This window comes from Sciurus vulgaris (genome assembly GCF_902686455.1).
Source record: "Sciurus vulgaris genome assembly, chromosome: 1".
In the NCBI taxonomy this organism is placed as follows: domain Eukaryota; kingdom Metazoa; phylum Chordata; class Mammalia; order Rodentia; family Sciuridae; genus Sciurus; species Sciurus vulgaris.
In genome coordinates, this window is record NC_136461.1 from 164,928,457 (window position 1) to 164,940,178 (window position 11,722).

The window sequence follows — 11,722 nt, forward strand, 5'->3', positions numbered from 1 at the left end:
TTATAGGTATGTGCACTGTACCCGATTAGGTTTGTTTTTAAAATCACTCAGTTGTAATGGCAACTAATTCAAGTCTAGTCTATAGAAATAGAAGTAAAGCACTTAATTTGAATATGAAAGAATAGTATTTAAATAAATCATCTGCTTAGCAGCAGCCATTTAAGAAACACTCACAAGTAATCATAGGACCTGTTTGCATACATTTTAATTCTTCTTATAGTAATTGTACGAAACAGATATTATTATCTATACTTTATACATATGATCGGGGGCTGGGAATATAGCTCAGTTGGTAGAGTGCTTGCTTCACAAGCACAAGGCCCTGGGACAATCCCCAGCACTGTAAAAAAAAAAATATAAAAATTTAAAAAATACTTTATAGATATGATCAATTGAGATACAGTCTCATGCTCCAGGTCAAACAGTTAGGTATTCTTGGATTCTGAACTGTATCTGATTGGCTACATGGCCTCCACCATTCCATTATAACACATTAGCTCCTTCACTAAGTCCAAGCCTTAGTTTCTTATCAATAAAACAAAAATAATAATAGTAGAAGGCCAGTGCATGAAATGTAGTTCATGCTGAAGAGTCATTGATAGATAGAAGATGCATGTGTTTGAGCATGCACACACATTCACACACACACATTCACACACACACAAGCACCAAAATGTATTAAGTACCTAATTTTCACCAAGTACTTTAGATTTATTATCTCAATTTTTAGGATAATCCTGCATGCAGGTATTATTTTAAAATTGAAGCCCTGAGACTCTGATAGATCAATAATCTGCTCAAGATGACCAATTAATCAGTCGGTAGAGTGCTTGCCTTGCAAGCACAAGGCCCTGGGTTCGATCCCCAGCACCACAAAAAAAAAAAAAAAAAAAAGATGACCAATAATTAATATGAGAAATGATTCAAGGTCTGTTTCTCTAAAGATATTTCCCTTTTTCTATACTATCTCTACCTGTAAGTTATGTACTGTGTTCTTAACCAATTTATATTTTGTTTCCATTGATTTTGTATAACTATATAAAATGTGTTAAGTAGATTGTATTTTACTTCTATAATTTCTTCACTTCCAGTTAAACTGCATATATGTATTCATTCCAGTTACAGAGTGCTTCAAGTACTCTTCACTCATGTGACAAGAAGATGGAGCTGTCTCTGAACATACCTGTAAATCATGGTCCCCAGGAGGTAAAAAAGAAAAAAAAAAGTATATATATATACACACACACACAAATATACATATGTATATATAATATATATGTGTATATATATATTTAGATATATATATATAAAAAGCTCAAAATATAAGAATATGAAAAATCGTTCAGTCTAACCTCTTTTACTGATGGGGAACTAAAGCTCAGGAAACTTTTAGAATTCTGCAGCCCACAGCAAGCTTGAAACCAGCCTCTCTGATTCTCATTCTCATTGATCCCATAAAATCATAATCTTCTCTTTTTTGGCACTGACTTCTGTCCCTGACATTTTATATAGTGCATATTAAGAAGAGGAAAAAGTCATTCTTGTTCCTTACCAAGAAGAAAGGTGTCATTAGTAGCATTCTTTCAGATTTATTTCGTGAGTCATTTTTTTCAAAAACATATTCACTTTACAGATTCAGAAAATAATGCTTTCAAAAGAACTTAAAGCAGAATATATAGTTTTTAAATCTCTTTCTATAAACCATCTCATTTGATCCTCGAGCCTGTGCACGCACATTTTAGATAGTACAGAGACTCAGAAAGCCCAAGAGTTAAATGCCTTGTCAAAGTAATTCCATGGCAGAGCTAGGAGAAGAGTCAAGTTCTCCATTACTTCTTCATGGGACTCCACTCCTTCAGGTGAAGGAACCTTAGTATAGGCAGTTGGTGTGAGTCAGTAGACAACCAGAGTTACAGATTTCAAATTTCTTATCCACTGTTCAAGCCACTGGACAAAGCCTCTGGGATCATATAGATCATACTGAAAATAAATTATTTCAAGTAATTGTTACCCATCTCCCCCATTTGATAAAGAAATCATTTGTATTTTTTGCTTTTTTATGTATGTTTCATTAATTCTACAAGTTATAACCTGTTAATAGTTCTGAGTCTTCGTAATCCAAAAGCAAGAACTGTTGGAAACACAAGCTGATAACTTTAAAAAAAGAATTTTTATTAACCATTTGGAATAAAGCTTCCCTAAACATATTTATCATTTGTTTACTTTAGGAATCATGTGGATCCTCTCAGCCTCATAAAAGCAGTGGTTCTCCTGGAACCTCAAGGTCCCTGTCAACTTCCCAAGAAAATGACTTTTTATCTGGTATACTAATTTTCCAATCAGAATTAATTTTAAGTTTTCCTTTTTCTTCCAAGGTCATATTCTTGACTAGGAGCCATAGTTTGTATTGAACATACTTTTATATGTATTCATACTCATTTTTTTAAATGACAAGGTCTAAAGATGTAAAGATAGCAGTGGCATGTTCAATACATTTAAGTATTAAAGGCATTGTGTTAGACACTTCAAAAAAAAAGCTCTTAGAGGAAAGAGGAGAAATGTTTGTAAGTTACCCTAGTATGAAATAGAAAACAGACATATTTTAAGAAAGAGATAGATTTAGAGCTACTGTGGTACACTTTTTTTTTTTTTTTTAAGTGTGTGAGGGTGGTTAACTGGCAATTAAACACAGAGCAATTTACCACTGAGCCACATCTCAAACTGTTTTATTTTTTATTTTGAGACAGGGTCTCACTAAGTTGCTTAAGCCTTCAATAAGGTGCTAAAGCTGGTCTAAACCTTGCAATCTTCCTGTCTAAGCCTCCCAATTCACTGAGATTACAGGCACACACCACCACACCTAGCTTCAAGAGTAACACTCTTTATAAAGTACTTCAACAGCAGCTTGCAAGGGAGGTAGTCTTTTTACAGATTAAGAACCCTTTGGATCACAGAGCTAGTAGCAGGCAAACCCAACAGTGGACTGAAGTCAGTTCCTTTGAGGAGGACTTTCATGTCACTCTAACACAGCATATTGTTATGAAGACACTGTTTCTGGCCTGGGCCTCTAGTTATGAAGCACAGGCATTCCAGACAAAAAGAACAACACAGAGGCCCAGGAGCAAGAAAACACAACAGTGAGTAGTTTGGTTTGATTGAAGAGGGTGAATGAAAGAAGATAGATAAAGTAGAGGGAAGTCTTGTCATGCAAAATTCTAACAGGTTTTGTAACTTGAGTAGGGAATAACTCTTGAAAATTCTTGAACACAGATGTGTTATAATAAAATTCTTTGCTTTAGGGAGATATATTGTGGCTGGAATATGTAAGATTTTTCTAAAGGAAAAGATTTTAGTTGGGGAGACCAGGTAGGAGACTATTACCAAAGTACTGGTAATTGATTATGAGAACTGACCCAGAGTGAAAACAGGCAGAAGTGGTGTGAGAAATATTATGGAGGCCTCACTGGTAGGACTTCTAACTTTTAACTTGAAGAAGTTAAGAAAGAAAAAGGAAAAAAAAAAAAGATAAACAAGTTGTTAAACTTGGTCACTGGGAGAATATTAATGCTATTAACAAAAATAAGAGTTGAAGCAGGTCTTAGAGTTAAGGTGAATGATAACGTTAATTTTTAACATAGTTTTTAAAATTTGAGGTTTTAGCTTTACATATGGAGTTGAAGTCCAGGGGGCTGATGAGAATGTACAGCTATATTCAACAGTGACAGAAAATTTAATTACATAGATCTGAGAACAGAAATGGACAGTTACAACTCTTGAGGTTGGATAGAATTGGGAGAGGAGAGGCTGGAAGACAAATGTCACATATAGATTGACACATTTAAAAATGTATATATTGACCAGGCACCATGGCGCACACCACTAATCCCAGCAGCTTGAGAGGCTGAGGAAGGAGGATCATGAGTTCAAAGGCAGCCTCAGCAAAAGTGAGTCACTAAGCAACTCAGTGAGACTATGTCTCTAAATAAAATACAAAATAGAACTGGGGAGGTGGCTCAGTGGTTGAGTGCCCCTGAGTTCAATCCCCAGTATCAAAAAAAATTTTTATATATTAACTACATATTGACACATGTATAGAACTCACATTTAAAGTACAGAAGGAGGAGGAAGATGGAGAAGAAACACGGGACTATGAAAAGTGAAATCCACAACTTCATAGATATAGAATAGACAAGCATGGACAGGAGTGTAGTTAAAAACATTTGGTATGTACCCTTATTTGATCTAAAACCTATTTATTTGCAGAATTAGTTTTCTGAGGCAACTTTGATAGCAGTGAAAACCTGAAAATATTGGAGCCTACCTTCTGTGTGACCAAAATGTTGATATTTTAGCTAATAGGAATATCTAAGGAATATTCCAGCCCTAATGAAGATCTTGTGTTTTATAGGAAAAACCCCAGACTACTCTTCTCGGAAGCTCCATCACTCAGTAAATCACAGTTGGGATAGTGCTGTGTCTGCATCTCAGAGGACGGTATTCTGTGATCACAGGACCACCCCCTGCTCTTCAGCAATATTCACTTCACTCTTAGCTGAGGGATTTTCAGGTAAATGTCTACCATAAGACACACTGTAAATGGTGCCATTTTTACCTCACAAATACGTGGCCAACAGATGCACTGTACAAGATTTGATTTTCCTCAGTAAGATCTGTAGACACCCTCTTAAGTAGGAAAACACTTCCAAACTCAGTGCTGACATAGGCCCAAACAGTACTCCATGAACATCTAAGAAGGAAGTGCTAAGAGGAGGTATTGCTTAGTCTGTCCCTAAAGGTAAAGCTATTTTTTGTTTATTTAACAAATATGCGTATGTCCTGTATATTTGAAAGAAATCAAAAAACAAAACCCGAAGAATAAAAGGATATTTGCCCCATGTGGCGTATAAAAGGGCAATGCTTTTTCTGAAAGGTGAAGAAAAGATAATCCAGATCCCTAAGTTTCCTGAAAAATAATATTTTTCAGGATTTTGTGTCTCACATTGACACAACATATGAAAACTAGGTTTTACATAGACTTATTTTTCTAGTAATTTTAGTCATTGCTGAATATCCATCCTCACCTTTTCAGTTGTTCATCCCTTGCCTTTACAGAGCGTCTACAGCCTGGTATAGCTCAACAATGGATCCAGAGCAAAAGGGAAGACATTGTGAGCCAAATGACTGAAGCCTGCCTCAACCAATCACTGGATGCCCTCCTGTCCAGGGACTTGATCATGAAGGAGGACTATGAACTTATTAGTACCAAACCTACAAGGACTTCAAAAGTCAGACAATTATTGGACACCACTGATATCCAAGGAGAAGAATTTGCTAAAGTTATAGTGCAAAAGTTGAAAGATAACAAACAAATGGGTCTTCAACCTTACCCAGAAATACTGATGGTTTCCAGACTACCATCTTCAAATTTCCCTCAAAATAAAAGTTTATAAGTGGGTCTTTTTCAAGAAGAAAAGTAAGTTTATAGAAGGTTATTTATATTTCTGTTATGTTGATATTGTTTTAACAAAATCCATGAGTATTACAAGCTTTAGTGAAGATATTTTTTGGAGGGTAAATATTAGTCTCCCTCCATGATACTGCAGTATTTTTTTAATTAACATAAGTAAAAAGTTTGCATTTTGCTACATTTCAATTTTTTCTGTCTCTTTCATTATAACTATTTTTAATGTAATAATATTCTTGTACATAACAGTTGTCTTAAAGTATCATGTGTTTCTGATGGAAGCCATTTGCACACTCAATTTCTCTGTGGATTATTTATTACTTGTGTAAGATGTGATCTTTATGAAGTGTAGGAATGGCACAGCATTCCTACTCTGTCTTCCCAGGTTCAGATTCTCTCTAAAAAAAAATCATTCACTTTAAACTTCATTTTCCAGGTTACATTTTTAAATTTTCTTTATAAATTCTTTAAAAGATGTTTCAAGGAATACAGAGTATATTAAGAAAAAGCTTTTATCTTTTAATCACAGTTATCTGCCCTCAACGTTTTTGTAATTATTTCTGTTTTATTTTCTGCCCTCACTTTTAACCTCAGCCCTCCCCACTGTCAACAACCACCAGTCTAACCAAGGTAGGATCCTGATGTGTACTGTCCTGCACCTTCTTCCTGCTCATATGAAGTATGTGCTAATTTGGAAGAAGGTCATTTCTTAATGTTGTTATTATCTTTGAACATCATCCTGCAGCCTGCTTTTTCATTTATTAGAACAGCATGGATAGTCTTCTGGTTCAGATCTAGATCTGACTCTGTAATTGCTGCCCAGTATTCAGACTGCTTTTATTCTTTTTTCTTCTTCACACCAACTTTAACCCAAACAATAAAGGTACAATGTGAGCTTTTTTTCCATAGTGGGTTCTATATCATTGAATGAAAACCTACAAGGAATAATAGACTTTTTCTGAAAAACGTTTTAACAAAAACAATAAAAAGTAAAATCTGAGATGAATTTGAAAATACTAACTTTCAAGAAGCCCCAGACCCATAACCTGAAAAAAACTGAATAAAAAATAAAAGAAAATAACAGGAAGAAAAACAAAAGAAATTAGGTGGCATTGAGGCAATTAATATTTTTTAATTTAAAATAAGTCTTTCAATCTCCTGTGATACCTCATTAACCTGTGCTATCTCCTCATGTGCCTTTGAGAAGTATGGAAGTTAATAGGGAAGAATGAAAATTAATTAGTTAATTAAGTACACAGCTACCTATTAAACTTCAAAAAATGCTAATATAAAGGTTTAATTTGGGAAATAATAAGTAGAATAAAAATCTTTTCTTTTGGAGGCTTTCCCTTTCCTCTGTGTATATTCTTTTTAAAAAACTTTTGAATACTGATGTCCTCACATTGACTTTTATGTTGATTTGGGGTGGCGTGTGTGGATTGATAAAACGAACTTTGTCCTGCATTTTCCATTTCCTGCAAAGATCTAAATCCTCATAGTTTCTACTAGAGCTGTATGCTTACCACACACTTTCTCCCATGGGTCACCGTATGGAGGACCCGGGTATAGACAGCCATCATCACAGCTCTGCAAACTCTACATGAATAAAAACATACTGATAAATAAGAAGATGGTGTCAAGGATCAGGGTGAATCTGCAGTGAACTTGCATCCTTTCATAGAATTGTTAGAATCTCAGCAACTGATTTGCATGGTGACCCATATTTAAAACATAGTGATGCTTTGGGAGAAGGTGAGACAGTATGCTGATTAGGTCCAGTCAGTACAGAACAGGGTCAGGTACCTACAGTGGCCACTTTCTAAATAACTGTTCAATTAATAGTTCAGTGGAATGAAAGCTGGAAAAGAAGAGAGGGCATTTCACTTTAATCACATTTCCCAAAATGTAGTACAAGTACAGCTAATAGTGAATGGGGTTATGTTAAGAAGTACACAGATTTAATACTTAAACATTTGAGTCATACAGTAAATGAGTTTCATTCAGTATGTTCTGGAGCCTTCTAATTAAGTAAAGGGGAATGTCTTAATTTTGTGCTATCATCTTTTAATCCCCCATGTTAACAAAAAAAAAAAAAAAAATAAGGCTTCAGCCACAGAATTTCAGAAATAATATTAGCAAGTATTTTATAATTCAAATTCTATTTTCTTTGAAAACAAATCATGTGTAAGTAGTCCTCGTTTTGTTTGTAATAGTATATAATTTTTATAATATTCAAATGAAAAAGACAGTTTGAAGTAGTGATTGTAAAAATGTCGTACATGAATACACCAAAAATAACACAGAAGTAGTAGAACAATGAGTTAAGATTCAGTTTCTAATCCACAAACTGACAGCTGAAAGGATGGGAAAAAACATACCACACACACAGAGTGTGTAAAAAAGTAGGGGTTTCCATCCTCAGATAAAGTGAACTTCAAGCCAAAGTAGTCAGAAGGGATAAAGGACATTCATACTACTTAAGGAATCACATCAACAAGACATAACAATCGGATGGCACATTTTCTTGCTGTAAGAAGGGCAGAGAGTTTTGTGGTCAAATAAGAGGAGGGATTTATGAAGGTGCCTGGAGGAGCCTTGGTCTGAACTTAGGAAGTGGGAGGTTGATGTGAGTTCAGCTTTGAAATTTAAAAACAATGGAGAAGACTCACACTGTCCAAAGAATTCTTCTAGAACCCTACAAGTACTTACTTCAGTTACCAGGTAAACAAGTGAGAACCAAACTTTCATAGGCATTAATCATTGGCTGAAAGGTCCAGGAGAGAGATTATCATTGAAGTGACAGAAATGTTGCATAATGCCAGTTTACTCATCGATGATATGGAAGACAACTCAAAACTCCCATGTGACTTTCCAGTGTTACACAGCATCTATAGAATTCCATCTGTCATCAATTCTGCCAAATATGTATATTTCCTTGGCTTAGAGAAAGTCTTAACTCTCGGACAACCAGACTCAGTGAAACTTTTTACCCGCCAGCTCTTGGAACTCCATCAGGGACAAGGCCCGCATATTTACTGGAGGGACAATTACACTTGTCCCATTGAAGAAAAATACAAAGCCATGGTGCTACAAAAGACACGTGGATTAATTTGAATGTCAGAAGTTGTGGCAGGACATTGTGACCATTCTGCCGTACTACCACAAATGTTCTATTGATTGTGTCAATAAAAAGGACTAGCTTTAAAAAAAAAAAAAAAAAAAAATCGTAAATATATATGTCCCAAACAATGGAGCATCTGTGTACATCAAACAAACCCTTCTCAATTTCAGGAATCAAATAGACCACAACACAATAATGCCACAAAGCGACTCTTAGCAAATACAAAAAAATAGAGATACTAGCCTGCATTCTATCAAATCATAATGGAATGAAATTAAAAATCAATGGTAAAATAAAAAACAGAAGCTACTCCAACACCTAGAGACTAAATAATACGCTATTGAATGACACATGGATAGCAGAAGACATCAGGGAGGAGATTAAAAAAAATTCTTAGAGGTAAACAAGAATACCAGTACAACATGAAAATCTCTGGGACACTATGAAAGCAGTACTACAAGGAAAGTTCATTGAACTCATTCATTAAAAGAATTAAAAGTCCACAAGTTGAAGATCGGGACCTACTTTTTCTTCTATAATCTGCAGAGTCTCTGGTCTGATTCCAAGGTCCTTAATCCATTTTGAGTTGAGTTTTGTGCAGGGTGAGAGATATGGGTTTAGTTTCATTCTGTTGCATATGGATTTCCAATTATCCCAGCACCATTTGTTGAAGAGGCTATCTTTTCTCCATTGCATATTTTTGGCGCCTTTGTCTAGTATTAGAAAGTTGTATTTATTTGGGTTTGTGTCCGTGTCCTCTATTCTGTACCATTGATCTACCTGTCTATTTTGGTACCAGTACCATGCCGTCTTTGTTACTATTGCTTTGTAATAAAGTTGAAGTTCGGGTATTGCGATACCCCCTGCTTCATTTTTCCTGCGAAGGATTGCTTTAGCTATTCTGGGTTTCTTATTCTTCCAGATGAATTTCATGATTGCTTGCTCTATTTCTGTAAGGTACGTCATTGGGATTTTAATTGGGATTGCATTGAATCTGTATAGCACTTTTGGTAGTATGGCCATTTTGACAATATTAATTCTTCCTATCCAAGAACATGGAAGATCTTTCCATCTTCTAAGGTTTTCTTTAATATCTTTCTTTAGTGTTCGATCAACATGTTGGGCTAGGACCAGACTTCCTCAACAGGACTCCCATAGCACAAGAAATAAAAGCAAGAATCAATAACTGGGATAGATTCAAACTAAAAAGCTTTCTCTCAGCAAAGGAAACTATCAGTAATGTGAAGAAAGAGCCTACAGAGTGGGAGAATATCTTTGCCAATCATACTTCAGATAGAGCACTAATCTCCAGAATCTATAAAGAACTCAAAAAACTCTACACCAAGAATACAAATAATCCAATCGACAAATGGGCTAAGGAAATGAACAGACACTTCACAGAAGAAGATGTACAAGCAATCAATAAACATATGAAAAAATGTTCAACATCTCTAGTAATAAGAGAAATGCAAATCAAAACCACCCTAAGATTCCATCTCACCCCAATTAGAATGGCGATTATCAAAAATACAAGCAACAGGTGTTGGCGAGGATGTGGGGAGAAAGGTACACCCATACATTCCTGGTGGGGCTGCAAATTAGTGCAGCCACTCTGGAAAGCAGTGTGGAGATTCCTTAGAAAACTTGGAATGGACCCTCCATTTGACCCAGCTATCCCACTCCTTGGCCTATACCCAAAGGACTTAAAATCAGCATACTACAGAGATACAGCCACGTCAATGTTCATAGCTGCTCAATTCACAATAGCCAGACTATGGAACCAACCTAGATGCCCTTCAATTGATGATTGGATAAAGAAACTGTGGTATATATACACAATGGAATATTACTCAGCCATAAAGAATGACAAAATTATGGCATTTGCAGGCAAATGGATGAAATTGGAGAATATCATGCTAAGTGAGATAAGCCAATCTCAAAAAGCCAAAGGACGAATGATATCGCTAATAAGTGGAGGATGACACATAAAGGGGGGGAGGGAAGGGTTAATGTTAGGGTTAGAGTTAGGGTTAGGGAGGGGGGCAAGTATGGAGGAAGAAAGTACTGTATAGAGGGTAAAGAGGGGTGGGAGGGGTGGGGGAAAGGGAAAAAATAACAGAATGAATCAAACAACATTGCTGTATGTAAATTTATGATTACACAAATGGTATGCCTTTACGCCATGTACAGAGAAACAACATGTATCCCATTTGTTTACAATAAAAAAAAAGCAAAAAAAAAAAAAAAAAAAAAGTCAACAAGTAAATGACCTAACATTACATCTCAAAACCTTAGAAAAAGAAGAACAAATCAACACCAGAAGTAGTGGAACACAGGAAATAATTAAAATCAGAGCTGAAATCAATGAAATTGAAAAAGAAAAAATTGGCAAAACAGAAAGTTGGTTCTTAGAAAAAAACAAACAAAATTGATAAACCCTTAATTCCACTAATGAAAAGGAGAAAAAACACAAATTACTAGAATTCATGATAAAAAAGGAAATATGACAGACACAATTGAAATACAGAATATAATTAGAAGCTACTTTGAAAATCTACACTGTAACGAAATAGAAAATCTCAAAGACACTGATAACTTTCTAGAGACATATGACCTACTCAACTGCATCAGGAGGATATACACAATCTAAACAGATCAATTTCAAGCAATGAAATGGAAGATACCATCAAAGGCCTTCCAACCAAGAAAAGCCTGGAACCAGATGTTTTCTCAGCTGAGTTCTACAAGACCTTCAAAGAAAAACTAATACCAATACTCCTCAAAGTATTCCATGAAGTAGAAAATGAGGGAACCCTTCCAAACTCATTCTATGAAGCTAATATCACCCTGATACCAAAACCAAAAAACACACCAAGGAAAAAAAATAGAACAATATCACTGATGAACACTGATGCAAAAATTCTTAATAAAATTCTGGCAAATCACATACTAAAACATATTAAAAAGAGTGCACCACGATCAAGTAGAGTCATCCCTACGTCATCCCAGGGATGCAAGTTTGGTTCAACATACAGAAATCAACAAATGTAATTCCACATCAATAGACTTAAAGTAAAGAAACATGGTCATTTCAATAGTTGGGGAAAAGCATTTGATAAAACACAGCACTGCTTCAT

At 35.3% G+C, this 11,722-nt stretch overlaps 1 protein-coding gene across 1 annotated transcript in view; it reads left to right on the forward strand.

The window, feature by feature from the left end:
- Positions 1 to 5,647, forward strand: part of RIPK2 (receptor interacting serine/threonine kinase 2) — a 43,302-nt gene extending 37,655 nt beyond the window's left edge. Inside the window, exons 8-11 of the mRNA XM_079143790.1 lie at positions 1,120 to 1,206; positions 2,229 to 2,322; positions 4,409 to 4,567; positions 5,113 to 5,647. Of these exons, the coding sequence (XP_078999916.1) occupies positions 1,120 to 1,206; positions 2,229 to 2,322; positions 4,409 to 4,567; positions 5,113 to 5,450 (678 nt within the window). The 3' untranslated portion in view covers positions 5,451 to 5,647. The remainder of the gene's footprint in view (positions 1 to 1,119; positions 1,207 to 2,228; positions 2,323 to 4,408; positions 4,568 to 5,112) is intronic.
- The last annotated feature ends 6,075 nt before the right edge of the window (positions 5,648 to 11,722 follow it).